General features: G+C 44.0%; 1 protein-coding gene across 2 annotated transcripts in view; it reads right to left on the bottom strand.

Annotated features, from left to right (window-relative positions):
- Positions 1 to 21549, bottom strand: part of SLC24A3 (solute carrier family 24 member 3) — a 480576-nt gene that overhangs the window by 19056 nt on the left and 439971 nt on the right. For both annotated transcript variants that reach the window (XM_049651202.1, XM_049651201.1), the window contains exons 11-15: positions 21031 to 21191; positions 19984 to 20254; positions 12915 to 13081; positions 9621 to 9735; positions 8120 to 8232 (exon numbers count right to left, since the gene is read on the bottom strand). In XM_049651202.1, coding sequence (XP_049507159.1) covers positions 8120 to 8232; positions 9621 to 9735; positions 12915 to 13081; positions 19984 to 20254; positions 21031 to 21191 — 827 coding nt within the window. The remainder of the gene's footprint in view (positions 1 to 8119; positions 8233 to 9620; positions 9736 to 12914; positions 13082 to 19983; positions 20255 to 21030; positions 21192 to 21549) is intronic.

Here is a 21549-nt window from a genome sequence, read left to right as displayed (position 1 = left end):
GGCAGCAAACGGAAGGGCTAGAGACCTAGGTATGTCGTAGGGACTCAGAGTATTCTTTTGCTTACAGGATTTCCTCCTTGTTGGATGCCCTCTCAATCAAAGAGATCAAACTATCTGAGTAAAATACAAAAAAACCCACAGCATTTTAAAGAAAGCCACTAGGCTCTGAGGATGGTTTTGTTACTCTGTCCCTCCTTAATTCAGCTCACCTGGCTGTCCTTCCCTGCTTCTTGACCATTTACCTTTTAGTTTCTGACATAGGCTCAAAAATTTTCCTGATAAGATTTTACTACTTATAAAATACAAGATTCTAGACTACACAGTCTTAATCATATATAACCATTGGCTTCCTAATAGCCCCTAAGTTGTGAATATTACTGAAAAATAAGTAGACATCTTTCCAAAGACATGCAGATGGCCAATAGACACATGAAAAGATGTTCAACATCACCCATTATTAGGGAAGTGCAAATCAAAACAGTAATGAGGTATCACCTCACATCTGTCGGAATGGCTAAAATCAACAAGACAAGAAATGACAAGTATTAGCAAGGAGGTGGAGAAAACGGTATCCTTGTGCATGGTTGGTGCAGCCACTGTGGAAAACAGTATTGAAGTTCTTCAAAAAAAAATAAAAAATCCAAATACCACATTATCCAGCAATTCCAATATTGGATATTTATACAGAGAAAACAAGCACACTAACTTAAAAAGATATATGCACCCCCATGTTTAATGTAGTATTATTTACAATAGCCAAGACATGGAAGTAACCTAAGTGTCCATCAATAGATGAATCAATAAGGAAGATGTAGTGTGTATATGTGTATATATATACATGGACTGAGTAAGCCACAGGAATAAAAGGCAGAGCATAAGGAATACAGTCAATGATATTGTAATAGCAATGTAATGGGACAGATGGTGGCTACATTTGTGGTGAACAAGGCATTATGTATAAACTTGTCAAACCATTAAGTTGTATGCCTGAAACTAAAGTAATGTTGTATGTCAACTATACTCAAATAAAAAAATAAATAAATACAAGAGGGATTCCTGGGTGGCTCAGTTGGTTAAGCGTCCAACTCTTGGATATAGCTCGGGTCATGATATCACTGTTCATGAATTTGAGCCCACATGGGGCTCTGCACTAGCAGTGCAGAACCTGCTTGGGATTCTCTCTCTCTCCCTCTCTCTCTTCCTCTCTCTAATAAGTAAATTTAAAAAAAATTTTAATTAAAAAAATAAAAAATAAGTTAACAAATATTTTCCTTTGAATTTTAAAAGTTCAAAATGAAATCTTTTCAACATATGGTGCTGAAACAACCATATGTCCACATTCTAAAGAATGAAGCTGCACCCCTACCTCACACCATATACAAAAATTTTGATTTCCCTGCGATTCATAAACTGTTTATAGATTATATTACTGATTTTGTGCTTTCAAAAGAGAGCACTACATTGGATGTCTGTATCCTGGAAATAAAATGAAGATCTCTCTGGGATGGAGTACAGAAATAGAAGCATTTGGAAGAAAATGCAACATGACACATCTTTCTCCAGTTTTCTGAGCAAACATTTCCCCCAGGAGCACTCTCTTGTGTGCCATGCCTGTTGATCACAGAAGTGGCCTGTTTCTTCTCCTATCTTTTCCCCTTTACTTCAGTTAAGGGTGATCTTCAACCACAGGATTCGATGTGCACAATCCCAGCAGAATGACCAAAGTGACCCAATTATGTCATGTACAGATGGAAAACATGAATTTGGACTAAAAATCTAATAGGGCCTGAATTTCTGTCTTCATGATGTCACCCTGTCACTAAAGTCAGGAACCTGAAAAGCATATGTTTTCATGACTGTGGGTGTTACTGAGTGAGAATTATGTTTAATTTTCTGTTCTTTGAAGAGTGTTGGGAGAATTTCAGAAGGACAGGAAAGGCGGGCAGATATCAGGGCTCATTTATGGCAGACAATGTGCCTTGCTAAGTTGGGATTTCAGGCCTGATATCCACGTTCAGTCAGGGAGATTTCAAAGCTGATGGGGAGGAACTGGTTCATTTACAGGACGAATTCTGAGTTGTTATTGTTGTTGTTGGTTGAAAGGCTTTGCTTTCACATTATATGATTGCACCCTCTAACCACAGTAAAGAAAAAAATAACCACAATGGATCTTTGGTACACTGGAAGGATTTGCGTCTCCTGCTCCTGTCAATCCCTCCCTGGAGAGAGTCCATATGGTAAAAGTCTATTATATATGGATCAGTTTTCCAGGTTATTTAGAACACCATTTCTTTTCATCTTTTTGCTGCCTGCTTTTTTTTCAAAACTATTTTATTTATTTATTTATTTTTAAGAGAGAATGCCAATGCGGGGGGGGGGGGGGAGAGAGAGAAGGGAACAGGGGATCCAAAGCAGGCTCCATGCTGACAGCAGTGAGCCTGATGTGGGGCTTGAACTCATGAACCATGAAATCATGACCTGAGCCAGTCAGTTGCTCAACTGCCTAAGCCACCCTGGTGCCCCCTGCTGCCCGCTCTTTAGCCACTATTCTCTGGTCTTCACCAGAGGAAACAAAAAGCAGTTGAAATTCACACAGGTCTGAATTTTACTTCTTTATAACTCTGACAAGTGGGGAAATGCAACAGGGGAACACACCAGATGGATCTGCTGGTGAACTCAACAGATCCACATCCAGTGCTCTGAGCTGGGTTAAGGTGCACAGAAACCAGGCAGAGATGGGGTGCTGATGAAGATAGGATCTAAAGACGGACCGGGAAATGAGAGACAGAGCATTGCATTTAGCAAAGCGAGAATCTCTGGAGGGAGGGAGACACCCAAGGCTGAGTGTGACTGAGTAACGATAGAGGGTCCCTAGTAGCACTTCAGAGGAAGTTATGTTGTGCTATTCACGTTATATTCAACACTCTTTTCATGGCTCAAGTATGTACATGCCCATACTATGTGCCGCAAGGAAGCTCGCCCTCATACGGCTTCCTCTGGTCAGAATGTCAGGGTAACGCCTGTTTTTTTTTTTTTTTTTTTAAAAAGAATGTGAGGGTGCCATGAAGCTGTCCTCCAAATCTCAGGAATGAAACAAGGACAAATGAAAATGTAAGGAATATTGCCATTTGCAAGAAACAATTAGGCACAAATAAAGAACTTCAAGGTGTTCATATTCTTTATAACAATTCCAGCTTTGGGAAAATAGCCTCAAATGTAAATACAGTTTTATGTAGAGTTTTTTTTTTTAGATGTCTAGAATCTATAAGAATGATTTACAGAGATGTGTGTTGCATCATTATTTATAACAGTGAAAATCTTGAGGCAAGATGTGTCTAACAGCAGCATGGTTAAGGAAATTTTGGTATAAGTAAAGAATATGAAGTTGCCTTTAAAGATGATGTTTCTAGTGAGCTTTTAAGGAAATCTTGATATGATGTTTGATATAATGAGGAGTATAAAAAGCAATGCACATAACTGTAGAGTGGAGTGTCAGCTATATAAACCAATATGGAAAGGAAAACATGCAGAAATATTGAGAACTGATACTTACAGATCATATTATGCATGATTTTTATCTCATCCTCTGAACCTGCAGTCTCATGGGCAGCCACAAGCCACATGTGGCTGTGTAAATTGAAATTAATTAAAATAAAATGAAAAGAAAAAACTCCAAGTCTTCCCTTGAACGAGCCACATTTCAAGTTCTTAAAAGTCTCATGGAGCTAGTGGTTACTATATTTGACAGTACAACATACAACAGCTCCATCATTACAGAAAGTTCTACTGGGCAGAAACTGCTCCAGAGTTTTCTGGCATTGGTTTCTCTGATTTTCAATGAAGACCATGTGCTATTTTGATAATCAGAAAAAAGGAAAAACAAAGTCAAGTTAAGGTGACTCGACTGTAGAAAAACCCAGGAGATTGAGGAATGGCGAAAGAGAAGCAAGGTGATTTGTGATTTAAGGAAGCAGCTACTTTAATGAGAGAGATTCGATATAATCAATAATATGTTCTCAACGTGGTCAAAGGAAAGATGTATTAACTGGGAGGGGGAGGGTCCACATATGACTCAGAAAAAGGAGCTCAAAGAGGCAGGATTGGTCAGTGTGCCCCAGGATGGCTGTCATGACAGGGAGAAGAGCCCTATGATACGAGCTGATGCCTCAGACAATAGCAACTCAACGGCTCCTGTAAAAGGTTGTCCATTAAATCCTCTTTCTTGTTTGGCCCCCACTCACAACCAGACACTCCAGACTTTAGAGACTGCTAGTGTCCACTGACATCTTCATTGCCTCTCCTTCCTGGATGCACAGCTAAACAAGTGTCCTGGATCCTTCTTGCATCTAGGTGGGAATGTTTGACTTATCTACACAATGGGTGGGAGCAGAGAGGACATATACGACCTTCAGTCCTCATCACAAAACCATCTGCATAATATCCCATGCCCTTGCTTCCTCTGCTTCCTGTGTGTCTATTGGAGAAGGACTCCGGGATGGTAGAACCACAGGATGAAACAAGCCCCACTCTGAGTCTCTGTCTGAAGAGCCATGGGAGCTGCCAGGATGGAAATATCTGCAGGGGATTTGGAGGAAGAAATAAATGTTTCTTGGGCTGCCCCAGTGAAGTGTTGGGGTTGTTTATGATACATATAGTAGTAGTGATACTTACTCTAACACATAAATTCTCATTTGATCTTCTATGCAGAATGTGTTAAGGCAGCAGGTCTGGTTACTTAATCCTTGCATGCCTCTAGGGGAGCCTAGAATGATGACAGATCCTCAGCCAATCCCCAAGAATGCGGTCCTTGGAATGTTCTTTGTGTTACTGATGAATGATGTTGTTTTGTGCTCCCAAAGCAATGGGGCATGCTGTACCAGCTTGTCAGGATTGTTTAGCGAGCTTTATGATGTATATCTGGGGTCTATGCTGGAATTCTGAATTTTGCTATCATGGCTGTATACTGAGCAGGAATGTGTCTACCTGACCAGCACTCCATAAAAGTCTCAAATTCCAGTGAACTGCCCTGGATAGAGATATCTCACACATGTCCGTACAGGTTGCTGCTAGAGAGAAAGCATGTCTTATGTGACCTGGTGGGGCAGGAATTTGTGCGTGCATCTGACCTCTCTGGATTTTTCCTGATGCATTTCGCTTTTCTGCTGCTTTTACTCCATATCCTTTGCTATAATAATAAACCTTGGCCACGACTAAAATCTGCTACTAAGTCCTGTGAATACTCCTGGTGAGTCACTGAACTTGTGGGTAGTCATGGGGCTCCCTAAATACCTCCCACCCATGGGAGGTACAGGCTCTAGTTATGGAATGAAGAAGTCATGGGGATGAAAAGTACAGCATAAGAGAATATAGTCAATGGTATTGTCATAGTATTGTATGGTCATTACACTTGTGGTGAGCATAGCATGATGTATAGATTTGTCAAATCACTACTTTGTACATCTGAAACTAATGTAACATTGTGTGTCAACTATACTTAAAAAAAAAAAAGAAAGAAACAGGGGCACCTGGGTGGTTCAGTTGGTTAAACACTGGACTTTGGCTCAGGTCATGATTGCACAGTTCATGGATTTGAGCCCTGCATTGGGCTCTGTGCTGGCAGCTCAGAGCCTGGAGCCTGCTTCAGTTTCTGTGTCTCCCTCTCTCTCTTCTCCTCCCCTGCTTGCCCTCTCTCTCTCTTTGAAAACTAAATAAACATTAAAAAAAATTTAAAAAGAAACTGTAAACACAGGGGCCTGGGTGACCCAGTCCAGTTAAGCATCTGACTCGATTTGGGTTCAGGTCATGATCTCACAGTTCAGGGGATCAAGCCCTGTGCTGGGCTCTGTGCTGACAGCATGGAGCCTTCTTAACATTCTCTCTCCCCCTCTCTCTCTGCCCCTCACCTTCACATGCATGCACACGGGCATACTCTCTCTCTCTCTCTCTCTCTCTCAAAATAGATAAAGAAGTCTAAGGAAAAAAAGAAACACACACAAAAAAAACCCAAAAACCAAAACCAAAAACCAAACTACCTCCTACATAAGGTCTTCACCTAGGAAAACAGAACACAAATTGTCCAGAATAAGTATGCTTTCTATCTTGCACTTACATATCTTACTACCATCTGTTGACATTCTAGCACATACATCAAACTCTTGGAATCTGGTTGATGTGAGTCTCTTCATAAGTGCCTAACTGACAACAGTGTCACTCATAAAAATCTTAGAAATATTGTCTGGAATCCTGTGACTATCCAATTTATGATGTCCTTTCAGGGGCCAACCTGGAGGACACTTCTTCAGTGTCTCTTCTACATTCATCACTTAACATGTAATAAGATGAAGCCAAGTTCAAGGGCCACGAGTGAGATAAAAACAAAGGGTGTGCAGGGATCCCATTTAGTGGTGGGGTCCAGAAAGGAATCCTGAATGAAAGGGCAATAGAGACCCCTGGAAGAAGGGACATCATTTCAAATGGGACGAGTGATAAGGTATGCGCATCTGAGGCAGAGTAGTCTGCAGGAGGGGAAATATAGGGCATCTTCAGGGACAGTGATTCTGAGGGGCGCTAGCTTGGCTCTAAACAATGTCAGAGGTGGCAGGTAGCTTGGGAAGTATGATGTTCAGGGTACACTGTTTGGGGGCTACTGAAGAATTGGCCTTTCTGGTGGATATGTATCTGTTTACATTACAATCAGTCAAGGCTTGGTGGTCCTTATTCCTGGGCTCAAGGCCAGGAATGATTTTGAATAAGCATGACATTCTCCAACATGCCAAGTGCGTCTCTGCCTCAGGGCCTTTGCACTGACTGTTCCTTTTGCCTGGAATGCCCTGCCCTGCCCATTTCTCCATGGCTGGTTCTCTCTAGTTATTTAGATTTCATCTCCAAAAACCAGCTTCCCCCCAAGGTAATGTGGCCTCTCTCACCACATCATTACCCAATTTCACTGACAAAATAGAAGAGATCTCCACTCCTTAGAACATATTCTGCTTCTTTCCATCCCCTTATGCTTATCTTTATTCTCTGATGAAATCTCTCAGTCAACAGGTAATTTTATATGAACCAAAAACACGTAGACTTTCTGTATGAATTTTGATTTCATTGTAACTGGCTGGACACACCTTCCCTAGTTGAAACGGCCATCTGTCAAACAACTTTGATGACAACCCTCGTCTGAGCCGCAGGATTTTCTGCAGGATATACAATTACTGAACAAATTTTGCAGCTAAACTAAGGTAATGCTCAGTAACACACTGAGAGAGGCACTCAGCACTGGGTTGGGTGTAAACACTTTGGAGGCATGCTACCCTTTTCTTCCTGTGTCCAGGCAAAAATCTTGAATTGTAGTTTCTCCCTCAGTCCTCAGACAGTGTCGAGGACAGTGGTGCCATCAGCAGAGGGGGAACATTTTCAAAGAATGGGAAAGAGTGCCAGACCCTCCGGGTCGCTCACCTGCAAATCTACCTGAGGTCACAATTAGCTCAGGCTTGAGAAAGAGCACGGAGGCCATCGCCTCACAGTCTGTCACCAGATCCCTGACAGAGAGGGTCTATTATATTTTGTGTCCCTTCCTTCACAAATAAAATTATTTTGCCTGTAAAACAAATACACTAGACAGGGGTTGGCAGATGATGGCCCATGGGCCAAATCTGGCCCACCTCCTGTTTTTGCATAACCCATGAGTTAAGAATGATTTTTATGCTTTTCACTAGTTGAAAAAAATGGAGAGAATCATAGATCATGTATCATGACATATAAAAATTATATGGAATTGAAATTTCTGTTTCTATACATAAAGTTTTATTTGCACAGCCATGCTCATTAATTTACACGTTGTCTCTGGCTGCTTTCAGGCTACACAGCAGTAGGGGTGGATGGTTGTGATAGAGACTGTTTGGCCCTCAAAGCCTGATGTATCACAATCTGGCCCTTTACAGAAAAGGTTTGCCAGTTCTGTTCTTGAGTCCTGAATGTGCCCACAAGCCTGACTTTGGAAGGACTTGGATAAGAAAGAGTTCGTTTACCCCTCGATATTAGTAATACCGCATCTCCTTTGCCCTGAAAACAGTGTCCGTGTAGCCCTAGATTTAAAGAGAAATCACAGAGAAAACCCACTTACATAGGATCCATAATCCACAGCCAGGGTCTGCAGGGCCCATGGGAGACCAAGGCCAATGAGGATATCAAACACGTTGCTCCCAATGGAGTTGGACACAGCCATGTCTCCCATGCCTGCGAGGATGAGAGGTCACTTGAGTTAGAAAGGAGATCTCAGGGTAGGACAGGGCACCCCAGAGGGACTCTCCCAACCCTTTGGTCTGATAGCCAGAGACTTAGCTGGTAGGTCTACTAGCTCATTTGCTAGGTGATTCCCTTCCCAGGCCATCACCTGTATTTTCAACAGCATATGCATTTTTGCATACAATGGAATGGAATATGACAAGAACAGAATAGAATGAGATGCACATTCTAGTGAGCTGTTGACCTTTACTTCAAACATGACCACTGGCTAAATGGGAATGATTCCAAACACCAAATAGAGTTCCAAAGATTCTGAAACACCCTTCTAGAAAGGAATAAACTTGATAGTTCTGTTAAACCTCTCATGAGCTCACCAATCCATATATTTTAGTACCATCTCCCAACTGCTCTACACTGTTCTCAATTCTTCTAAATAATTGAGTACTATTAAGAAAAAATAATGTGGAGTGCCGAGGTGGCTCAGTGGGTTAAGCATCTAACTCCTGATTTCTGCTCAGGTCATGATCTCATGGTTTCATGAGTTCCAGCCCCACGTTGGACTCTGCCTGCTGACCGTGTGGAGCCTGCTTGGGATTCTCTGTCTTTCTCTCTCTCTGCCCCTCCCTCGCTCATGTTCTCTCTGTCTCTGTCTCTCTCTAAATGAATGAATAAATGAATGAATGAATAAATGAAATCAGCAAAATTTAGTGAGTACATCTAGAGGATACTATGCTAAGTGTTACGGCTGCACATTGTGTTTGTTGAAAACAAATGCCGTCTAGCACAAATCAGGCATATAAATTAGAGTGGTGCTAGGGAAGGGCATGGCCATCTGGAAGGGGCGTCCACCTGTGAGCTTGGTTTTGAAGGAGCGGAGGGTGGGCCATACACTGATGACTGACCTGTGGCAACCATCACTGTCGAGGGTACTGCAGCTGGGCAGACCTTAGGTCATGGAGTCTGCCTTCTCTAAGCCTCAGTTTCCCTAATTCATAAAATGGGCATATGATTTTCCCTACCCCATGGAGTTGTTTAAATTAAATAAGATAACAATACCTAAACTGCTTTGCTCAGTGTGTGGCACTCAGCAAAGGTTAGCTATATTACATTTATTACTATTTTTAATAATAGAAGAATGGTAATACAACCTTCAGAAGAGGTTCTGGGTGCTACCTAGAAAACATCTCTGCCTTTCTTAAGGGTAGATCTTCTGGCTTATTTCCCTGTTCTTTTGATGCCAGTTAGCTTTTTGACCAACACAGCACTGAAGTCACCCATCACCCTGGTAACTACCATGTGGATCCCCCAAAGCTCTTCCTGCCCATAGGGAGGCCTTCCTTCCTCCCCTATCCCTGCCCCCATCTAACTGGAGGCCTCACCTTGTCTGGCCACGATGAGGCTGGCCATGCAGTCAGGCACACTGGTTCCAGCTGCCAGGAAGGTGATCCCCATGATGACATCAGGAATCCCCAGCGTGTATCCAATGATTGTGACCTGGATGAGGCAGGAAGAGGTGGTGAGCAGGGAGCCGGTGCCAGCCCCACCCACTTGTGGATCCTCTGCCTGACAAACAGAAAAGGTTGCAGTCTGGCTAGTCTGCCCAGGGAGAAATGCCCGCTCTCTGTATCAATGCAGAGGGCCAAGAACATTTCATGGAGCAGACCAGGACTGCAGGTCAGGGGACCGGGGTGCGGTGATGAAGCCCAAGTTTTCCAACCAAAGACTGGTGTTTTATACATGTTCCTTTCAGGCGAGGCAGCCATCTCGAGACAGGAGAAACAGTTTCTGGGAAAAGGTGATATTGGGACAGAATATTTAAACTCAGACTGGTCCTGGGAAAGAAACCCAGAATGGATGACTGCCATCCTGTGCCGGGAATTTAGGTATCTGAGTTCCAAGCTGCACAACTGGAATTCACAAGAACCTTAAGCGTGGGAACAACAGCCACACTATACTCGCTTATGTTGATTGATTTAATACTCAGAAACCGTGCTAAGTGATGTTCACGGTTTTAACTTGTTAAAGTTTCACAACAAACCTACAGGGTAGGTGCTAGATTACCTCCACTCTTCAGATGGGAAGCAGAGGCAATGCTCAAGGAAGGCTGGGGACAGCCAGGCTCCTCTCCACAGGCAGCACCACCATTTGCATAGAAGGGGTTAAGCCAGAAGGCGGAAACAGGTGCTACCCAGGCAGTGCCTGCATTACGCAAATGTGCCCATTCTTGGCCCCTGATTTCCAGAGGGGGGAGGGGAAATAGGCAGGGAGTTGGAGAGGCTAGCTGTTGAGGGCCAGTGGTAAAATGGAGGCAACTGGTAAAAGAAAGCAATTCCCGTATGTTGACCTAAGGAGAGGTCCATCCACAGGAGCGGAGATGATTAGGTCATTTCACGATGCCACCTGAGCGCCTTCACTTTCCAGAAAATTAAGAGAAATGCAAACCATGTGTTGTAAGTAGCACACTCTCTTTTCAGCTCTACCTGGCCTCTCAGCCCCACTGTAAGAGACACCTATCCCTGACTTGGCTCCAAAGGTCACAGTTGCTCCTTCCCCATCCAAAGGTTTGGGGGATGGTAAACCGCTGGGATACCTGGCTTCTTCCTCTCAAACCAGAAAATGCCCTTGATGTCCATTCAGTGCAGGACTGATTTGGGGACGGCCTTGGGGCTCTCTGTCTCCCACTCTCCAGGGAGGAAAGTGAGATGCACTTGTTCCCAGGGACCTTTTGTGAAATGGAGCTGGCCAAGCTGTGTTTCTCCCTTCTTAACCCTCAGCTAGGTCCCTGCAGGGACCGGTTTGGCTCAGTGGCATTTGGCCTGGAACAGAGCTGGGGTTCCTGCTCTTGCTAGTGTCATTATTACCAGGTTTGCGGTTTTGTCTGGAGTTTGGGGAACCGATTCTCCAGGGAGCTGGGACCAAGTCTTGTATTTCTCCTTGTGTTCTCCCTTACTCTTGGCCATTTCTCAGAACTTCTTAGAACCTCCACCAGGGTGGAAGGAAGAAAACAGGAGGGGCAACTCCAGGTCGCTTGGTAGGCTTGCAGGTTGGTGGACCTGGGAAAACCAGCTAGCACCTGGAGGTTAGGAACACCAAAACTATTCCCCAAACTCGAACAGAGACGGCACCCAAAGAATATATCAAATAAAAACATCAATGAATCCTGCATGGGGGAGAAACCCTACAAGATTTGGGTTAGAAAAAAATTATCTGCAGGGGTGCCTGGGTGGCTCAGTCAGTCAAGCATCTGACTTCAGCTCAGGTCACGATCTAGCGGTTTGTGAGTTTGAGACCCGCCTTGGGCTCTGTGCTGATAGCTCAGAGCCTGAAGCCTATTTCAGGTTCTGTGTCTCCCTCTTTCTGCCCCTCCCTCTTGCCTGCTCACACTCTGTCTTTGTCTCCCTCTCTCAAAAGTAAATAAACAAAAAAAAATTATCTGTTGATGTTGAAGGCAAGGGATAATTTGTGAGTTAACCGTCAGGTTTACAAATTTGCCATGATTTCCAAAATAATCTCTTCAGAACCTTTTTTTTTTTTTAGCCCTTGGATTTAATGTTTATTTAGTTTTGAGAGAGAGACAGAGAGAGAGTAAGCAAGGGACGGGCAGAGAGAGAGGGAGACACAGAATCCAAAGCAGCTCCAGGCTCTGAGATGTCAGCCCAGAGCCCGACGTGGGGCTCAGACCCACGAAATGTGAGATCATGACCCAAGCTGAAGTTGATGCCCAACCAGCTGAGACACCTAGGCGCCCCTAGATCTTGGGTTTAATTCTCCAGAATTTATATTACAGTTCTGTTCAATGTTTGAACCAGATTAATTTAAATTTGAGCAGTTTTGTCACAGCTTTTCATCTCTGCCTAACTCTGACTGGACTAGGTTTGCTCCCCAGTTAAAAAGCAGAGTTGTAAATGGGCAATGCACTCTGGATGGTTGTGTTGCCTTAAAATGGCTTTGGGGCAGAGGCTCTTTTGAGCCATAGCCCCACAACCAATGCCAGTCCTTGAATCATTATTTTAGCTTCAGAAAGGACCCTTGAGTGGTCTCCGGGTCTAATGACCTTATTTACTGGTTGACAGTAAACTGAGACTCAGTTAGGGGAAGTGACTGTGACAGAGGGAATTATTACTCTCTGATTCTTCATGCCTTTCCTTCACACCCTTTGCCTTGTGGCTCTGCTGTTCTTCCGGCTAGAGTAGGCAGAGTATATTTTCCCTACTCCCATTGATGTTGGGCACAAGTCACCAGCCAAGGCCCTAGGAGGCAACTCATGTTTCCACCAGTCCTCTAGCATTTCAATGATCCATTATGAGAAGAACATTCCCCGGGTAGCCACAGGGTCCAAGGAAAATGAGCAAACCTATGGAGTAGACATGAAACCCACCCACAGCCTGAACCAAACATAATCATGCAGTAGCTGGAAGGAGAACTGCTCCGTCGGTCAGTGCCTGCTAAGATGACTCAAACCACAGTCAACCTGTAGATATGTGAGCAGGAGGATAAATTCTTGTGATTCTAAACCACTGAGTTTAGGGATGGTTTGTTAGGCAGTTTCTTGAGGTAATGGCTGACTGATACAGTTACTGGGCTGAAACCCCACTCCCTATTCCCCTCTGATTGGAGCACATTTTTCCCTCTAAAGAGATCTAGCAATGCTGTGGGGTCCTGAGTCTACTCACCATCCACACCATCATGTAGGAGAAGGCTGCAATCCATAACGTGGAGGAAGCAAATGTCACCATGAACCACTTTTCCCAGCGTGGCTTGTTGCAGTTGGGTACCGTGAAGTATAAGACAAAACTCAGTGGCCAGGTGAATGCCCACTTCACTGTTTCCAGTTTTCCAGCTGGGAAAATTAAAAAGGCAGAAAGCACATTAGTTAGCTTCCTCTCTCTGTTTTACCAGCCCTCCATGCTGCTTGCCCCTGACATTTACAGGCTAATTGATGGCCTGGGAAATAAGCCTTATCACATTGTTCTTTACATAAAAGACACAAATGGCTTTCCACCAGCCATGAAACCTGGCGTTCAAAACCCAGTAGGAAAAAAAAAGGTATCCACTGCTCACCTGCTAGTTAGGCACCCAAATGACAGATATGTCACTTCTGAGCACACAGGGCTGGGAGGATGGTTTGGCAAATGGGGCCAGGTGGGAAAGGATGAGGATGATTCTCAGACACAAAGGGAGAGGAGTGTGTGGGGGTGGGGGTGAAGGTGGGGGAGGGGAGCTAGGCAGACCACCAGTCTGCCTGGGGTCTCTTCTCCCCATGATTAGATAACACAACCTTACAAGATTATAAAGTGTCAGTGGTCACAGCGCCATCTAGTGGAATTGCTCAATATTGTCTGTCAACTCACTGAAATCTTGAAAGATGGTTTGAAAGCTCTCAAAGTTGTCAAAATACTGCTTGGGGGTATCTCAAGCTGATACGAATTTGCAAATTAGTCATTGATTTCTGGCTCTCTAAATACCTGCTTTCAGGGATGAGGTGATGGATTGGCCAGTGATGACCTGATCCTATCATCTCTGTGTTGTCTGAGCTCTGTGTTTCAGGCATACCCATAAATGCTTATTTTGGTGACTCTATTTCCATAAGTTCCTTGTCGTCTCAGATTTGACAACCATATCAGGTCTCATTTGGCCTTTATTACAATCCTGCTTAAGGGCTAATACCTCTGGTAAGAAATGCATATACTCCCTGCTCCAATGGAGATAAAAGAACATTTCCACCTTCCAGAAAGTTCCCTGAGTCTCTTTCCAGTCAATCCTCCACCCTCTGCCACCATAGATTAGTTTTTCCTGTTGTCCACCTTCAAATAAAGAAAATCACATGGTGCATGATTTTAGTCAACATGTTTTTTGAGATTCATTAGTGTGTCAGGAATTCATTCCGCTTAGATCGCTGTATAGTCTTATTATACACAACTTATTATCCATCCTTCTGTGGATGGGACTTTGGGGTTGTTGCCAGTTTTGAAGTATTACAACTAACGTGGCCATGAGCATTCCTGTATACTTTTTTTGGTGGGCATGTTTTTACCTCTCTTTGGTTGAAGACCCAGGAGTAGAACTGCTGAGTCACAGGGTGGGTGTTTTTTCTAACTTTGTTAAGAAACTGTTGAGAAGTCTTCCAAAAATGATCGTCCCATTTTATACTCCCACCAGAGTTAAGGAGGTATTTTTAAAAATGACACTTTGAACAGTGATTAATAAACTGCTAAATGAAATTTATTTCGTAATTTTATAGCGGTATCCAGCACTTTCCCAGTTCGCTGCTACGAGATGGGAACAAATGCCACAGACACCAGGGACTGTTTGGCTGGATTTCAAAGCAAGAAAGCTGTCAGGGGACTTTTGTGAGCATTTTTACAAATGCTGTAGAATCCAGAACATAGTCAGACCCTTGGATCCCAAAGGTATCCTGGAGTCCTGTGTGCTGCTAAATCCTGTGATGTAGGGATGTCAGTTACGCATCTTGGGCTCTGGGGACTCCCTCACTGGCCTTCCAGTCTTCCTGAGGCCCCTGCACAGACAGACTTGGTCCAATTTAAATACACACACCCCATCAAAGTTATAAAGAAATACACCAATGGGAAGGGGAATGACTGCCATCTGGCTCTTTGTCATCCTTCAGAAATTCTTCAGAAAATTAAACAAACAAAAAAAGAAATCAGAACTTATGACTGCAGGAGCTTAGAAAATGATATTAAGTAAAGCTGGAAGCAGTACATGTTAGCACCAATGAATTTTGAGTTTTCTTCTCTCAGCTGCTTTAGAAAGTTCTGACTTGACTCTGGTTAGGGCCTTATATCTAGAAAAGAGTCTTCTGTTTCATGATATAGATGCTTTCTGCGAGTTATGGCTCCACTGCAACAACAAACATACAGCAGAAATTCAATCAGTATGGGGAACCTGGGTGGCTCAGTCGGTTAAGCATCCGACTTCTGCTCAGGTCATGATCTTGTGGTTTGTGAGTTCGAGCCCTGCGTCGGGCTCTGTGCTGACAGCTCAGAGCCTGGAGCCTGCTTTGGATTCTGTGTCTCCCTCTCTCTCTGCCCCATCCACCGCTCACGTTCTCTCTCTGTCTCTCAAAAATGAATAAACATTAAAAAAATTTTTAAAAATTCAATCAGTATAATCTGGAATGTAATGTAACAAATAGAGCTCCTTCAGCAAACCCAGTGATACAGAAATGTGCTTTTTAAGTGATTTTGAGGAACTGCAGCAGCAAATAAGGAACATTCCTATATTTTGGTGTGTTCTTTTTCCTGTGGAAGTGTGTTTACCTACATTCACATGTAAACATTTCTATTTCTGTTAGTCAATGGTAAGGCTTTCTTCATGCAAGGATAAGAATATATGTTCAACTTATACTCTGCATAGGTGTATATGATTTACATATATGCCATATGAATTTAACCTCTATGTATATTATATGCACATATAAACACAGTGATGCATGTGCATATTTTAGCTAGCTTAAATTTCCATTTCTAAATAAAGAGGTAAAAATGGTTTCCTTTCCTCTCTGAGTCAACAGTATTTCTGGATATTTCCCCATCGTTTCTTCCATTGCTATGTGATCCAAAGAGAGTGCCCTGGGGACAGGTTTATTCCTTCATTTAACGAATATTCATTGAATGCTTCTCTGCCAGTGTGCACCAGGTGCCGCTTAAGGTTTTAAGGATACAGCCATGAATGAAGAAAACAAAACTCTCTGTGCATGAACCCAATGTACCAGTGATCATGTGATTTCTCGGAAGTCAGCCAGCAACTGAGAGATGAAGCCAGGGGACGTGAAGCGGGGACTCTGAGCATTACAGTATCCCTTTGAGTGTGACTTGCCTCTAAAAAGCAAAGGACCTGTTCTTAAGTTATACTCCTTATTGGGTTTTTAAAGAAGCTTAATTCTATTGAGAAGAAAAAGTCATTGCTCATTATCATAGGCCTAGATTAAATATATCAATTTGTTCTAACTATACAGGCAATAAAAATAGTTTAGAATGGAAAATCTAGAAAAATTTAAACAATAATTCCACCTAGGATAAACATACTCATATTTTGGCATACTTCTATTGAGTCTTTTTCTGTGGAAGTATGTTTGCCTATGTAAACATTTCTATTTCTGACAGTCAATAGTAAGAATTTCTTCATGCAACAGATATGAATATATGTGCAATTTACATGTATATATATGCACATACATATATACTGTGCATAGGTGTATATAAAAACATACATACGATATGAGCTTAGCCTATACACATATTATACGCACATATAAAAACAGGTATGTTAATATCTGTGCATATATCATGTAAGCATAAAACAGTATAGAAATTTATATAGTATATGAATAAACATGTTAGACATATACATTATATCAACATGTGCACACATACCTTGTGTATGCATATATGTGCACATACATGGGCATGCATGAATATAAGCATGTGCATATATGTGCAGTGTGCACATGTACATACATCATAGATATGCCTGTATTTACATACTTCTACATAATTTCTTATTATTTTTTTTTAAATGTTTACTTATTATTGAGAGACAGAGAGACACAAAATGTGAGCAGGGGAGGAGCAGAGAGAGGGGGAGACACAGAACCTAAAGCAAGCTCCAGGCTCTGAGCTGTCAGCACAGAGCCCGACACGGGGCTCGAACCCACAAACTGTGAGATCATGACCTGAGCCGAAGTCGGTTGTCTAACCAACTGAGCCACCCAAGTGTCCCTCTACATAATTTCTTAAATACTAATTATGCTCATTATAATCAAATTCTGGAGAGAAGAAAGCCCTACAGCTGTGACAGGAACAAAGACAGCCCACGCCCCTGCAAGATTACCGTGAAAAGGAGAAATGTCCTCATTGTGTGGCCAGACCTTTTTCAGGCCAAAGGAACTTAGTGCAGAGGAACTGGATGTTCCTAGACTGAGTCCTCCCAGCTCCTCGAGTGGCCTCTGTTGGCCACTGCTTGAAGGGGTCTCCCTGCCCAAGGAAGGGTCTGCTGGACACTCAGATCAAAGTTCGTGAGTCCGGGAATGGGGTTTGGCCTCAGTTGGTGGAAGAGGACAGAGGATCATAATTGGACGAACCCACTCTCTGTTTCAAAGGCAGAACCTGGCTCTGAATGAGGCTCCCCTAAGGCTCAGGGGAGCTGTAAAGATCAGCCATGTGAGGGTGCTACTCCCTCACTGGCTCAGGTGTGGCCCACAGACAAGCGGCACCAGTGTCACCTGGGGGCTTGTTATAAATGCAGAATCTTGGGCCTCCCACCAGACCTTCGGAATCAGAGCCATTTTATCAAGGATGCCCAAGGTGAAGACCTTGGATTCCATTCCATGTCTTGGTAGCTCGGGCGGGGGGAGGGGTGGGGCCGGTGGGGGGGCGGTGGGTAGGAAGGCCCAGGAATGAAGCAGAGATCCTGAGGAGTGGCAGGACCATGCAGAGCATCCTTTCTCCTCTCATGCCTGTGCTTCCAAAGGATGTGGAGGCCCCGAAGTGGGCTTCCTGAGCCCTTATCTACAGCCACATCTCTTAATGTACGAGGAGACAAGATGGATGATGTAGCCGGAAGCCCCAGGCCTCCTCATCTGCAACTAACCTGAGACGAGAAGGGAAGGTGAGCAACAGTTACAACGTACCTTGAAACCTCAATGGTTGGCCTGGCATTTATCCCATTCAGGTTAGAAACACAAACAAGTGATCCGAAGGGGGCCCCTTTGTCCTACTAAGTAACGAGGCTCAGTTGTGGAAGCCAGACGTCTGGTGTCACACACGTATCTTTAATGTGAGGTAGAGGGGTGTACTTGGGGCTTCTGGGAGGCCGACATGGCCCCTTACAGAGAATTAATCAGTGAAAGACTTTAGCAAAACAGTTATTTTTAGAGCTTGGTTGTGGGCTGCCAGTGGTGAACTCTGAAAGCAAAGGCCAGGCTAGACAGAATTTGAGATGTAGGCCCCCAAGAGTCTGTGCCCTGACTCTCAGAACCTGTGAAGGGGGGCTGAGCTACCAGTTCCATGACTATGCTATGCTATGTAGCAGAGCTGACCTCCTGATGGGGAGGTTATACAGTTGGGCCTGATCTAGGCCCCTCAAAATCTGAAGGGGAGGGCCAAGATATTAGAAGCGTGAGAAGCACCCAAAGCACCATTGCTAATTTGAAGAACACAGGCCTTCAAGGGCAGTGGGCAACCCCCAGCTGACAGCCAGCAAGGAAAGAGGACAGCCTTACAACCACAAGGAACCAGATTTTGCCAACAGTCTGCATGTGTCTGAGAACGATTGTCCCCAGGGCTTCTGGTAAGGACTAAGTCCCGTCTGCACCTCTAATATGGCCTTCGGAGCCTCTGAAACCCAGCCACACTGTTTTAAGCCACTAAATTTGTGGTGATTTGTTATGCAGCAATAGAAAATGGACATAAAAGTTCATAAGGGAGAATTAGAGGGGACTGGTCACTTCATCCTTAAAATGCTTTTGTCCTGGCTGATAGGGAAGAAGGTTGCCAAGAAATATAGCCAAAGGTGGCAAAATGGGTAATGAGCCAGTATACTTTTTTTCAGTCAAGATAACCTTCTAACAAGTAATGATTTAACTCTGGCTGGGCAGTTGGGGACTTTGGGATATAGGATCTGAGTGAACAGTGTCTAGTTAATTTTAGTAAACATTTGATGAGGCTGAGATCTGAGGAGCCCTGAGGGGGCACAGGAGGGCAGCTCTGGTCCAAGTTCAACTTGATGTCCCCTCACATCTGAAAATAACACAGAACTCTGAGACTCCACACCCACATGCTACCATTAAATGGCCTTTCAAGTGGGTCAAGCAATCCTTCCAGAATTCAGTCCTCCTGGAAATTCAAACATCCTGGAGAAGTTGCACACATTAATTAAGCCTCACAGATTTGACCAGGGCACTCTTTCCTAAAGCAGCCAGAAGTTTCTGGAAGGTCTGGCAAATAGGTAGAATTCTTTGGGCTTGGTCCACTCATTCCAATAATGGGTGGGGTAGGAGGACAAGGTCTCTGGAATAGCCAAGTCATTGTTGGGTAGCAGTCAGGAGAGGACAACTGCCTTGGTGGCTGGGGTCCTGAAAACTATACATGCCTTGCTCGTCCCCTTCAAGGTACCAGGGAGATTCCCGCTACCAGTGTGACTGTATGAGATTCAGCTGGGGATGGGATGCTTTTGCTAGGTCTGTATCTTGGTGGTATTTTAGGTCATGGGAAAGGAGAAACCTGTAGGGGGGTGGGTGAGGGGTAGGAAGTGAGCAGAAGAACAAAAGCCAACTGGGAAGGCTGCACATGCTCCCCTAGACTGGCCTTGGCAGAACAGCTCCCCCAGCCAAATGTAACGGGATGGGTGAAGGTGGGTGGCGTGCTTCTTCCCTTGAGCACCAAGCTGTCTCCCCAACATGGGTTGTGAGAATTTCCTCCTTAGCACCAAAAGGTCCCACAGAGCAGCTAAGAGAAGATCTTTCTCCATGAAGTGTCGACAAATTTTACATTTTGTCAAAGAACCCACATTTCAGCTAATGATCATGTGTCACCATCTTGTTCATCTCTGAACCCTCTAAAACAGAGTCTTGCCCATGGTAGAATTTAATATAAATATTTCTATATTCATGTATAGAGATAGTTCTTTGAATTGGATGGCAAAAAGATCATCAAAGTCAAGGACATGTACTCAGTGCCCCAAAATAGCCCCCGATCCCAGCCCACACATAGGTCCTCTTACAGGGGAGGTCGAATGGTGTGTATGGTCCTTCATCATCATCTTCATCCTCCTCTTCCTCTTCATCATTCTCGTTGTTGTCATTGTCCTCATTCTCATTCTCTGTCTCGTTACCAGCCTCAGCAACAACATCATCCCTCCGAGTCCCATTCACACCTCTGTCTGGGCCACTGCTGGGCCCTGTCCCATTCTCCACGGTGTGCTTAATTGGGATTTTGATGGCCACCTCAGATTCTCCATTGGCGTAGGCCCTACTGTTTATGAGTCTTTGCCTCTGGAAAGAGAAAGTCACATTCTTACCACAGTCATAGGGACTGTAGATCCTTACAACTAGGACACCAGCTATTAGGACCTTTTTCAGGCTGTGACAGGGAGATGCTTCCAGAAGACTCTTCAGTGAAGTCTTCAGGGATTCTTCAAAGTAATAAGCAACTCAGACAACCTCCTTCTGGGAGGAAGGATTCATATGTTATGACCCACAGGAGTTTGCAAATCCCTTTAGAGAAAATATCCTATTTCTCCAATGTGCCCTTCATTTCTGTCAGCGTTCTCAATTCCCTGGGCACTGCACTATTATCTTTCTTCTTTGGACTGTAGGAATCACTTGGTCCATATATGAGAAAGCCACAAAAATGTGTGTATCGATATGGCTGCCACTCCAGAGAAAGGGTTACACAGGAGAATTCAGGTCAGAGACTACATTACTTTAAAGTAAGGCAACCTTGATTTAGCAACTGCTTCTGTGCAAGTTCACATCAAAGGGTTCTACCCATATGAAAGATGAAAAGAAAAAGGTAGGTAGAGGGGATAAGAAAGTGTTTCTATATGACTGGGAGCCTGATCATATCTTTCAACACGTGGACTCGTGGAGAGAAGAGCAAGAAATAGGATGTACAGCTGGCTCCATCAGCAAAGATGTTGGGAAATATCTGAGGAATATTATTGTGTTCAATGTTGAGTTTGGTATTTCTGTTTTCAGACCAACGAATGTCCTCCCCTTCCCAAAGTCTCCCACCCTGCTCAGAGGCTAACGCAGTGTTTCCCAGATACCTCATTGATCAACATGCGACTGGCCATGGAGAGTCGGGTCTTGGGGGGGAAGTGGCTGGTGATCATGATTCGAAGTCCAGCCTCAGAGAAAGAAAGCTGGTGAGGGTAGGCTGACAGCAGCTCATCTACCATGATCACTGACGCTTTGCGGTGGAAATTGGCTAGGGAAATTAAAAACACAAAGTAAAGAAAACATTGAGGCTAGGAGCAGGAAGGAGGTATTAATTTAGACTTCTTTCCCTTCCTTTTCTCCCCTTTCCTCCCCTCCTCCTCCCTCCCTCCTATCTACTCATTTATCCATCCATCCATCCATCCATCCTCTCATCCACCCCTCTATCCTTCCTTCATCTACCCAATCGTCCATTTATCCATCCATCCATCTACCCACCTGCCCATCCTCCCATCTACCTTTCCTCCCTCTCTCCCTCCCTCCCTCCCTCCCTCCCTTCCTTCCTTCTTTTTTTCCTTCCTTGCATCCATCCAACCATCCAACCACCTGGCCATCTATCCAAGGAAGGC

The sequence above is a fragment of the Panthera uncia genome (assembly GCF_023721935.1).
Source record: "Panthera uncia isolate 11264 chromosome A3 unlocalized genomic scaffold, Puncia_PCG_1.0 HiC_scaffold_11, whole genome shotgun sequence".
NCBI lineage: Eukaryota > Metazoa > Chordata > Mammalia > Carnivora > Felidae > Panthera > Panthera uncia.
Note: the sequence above shows the minus strand (reverse complement) of the source record. Positions and strands in the feature narration are given on the sequence as shown.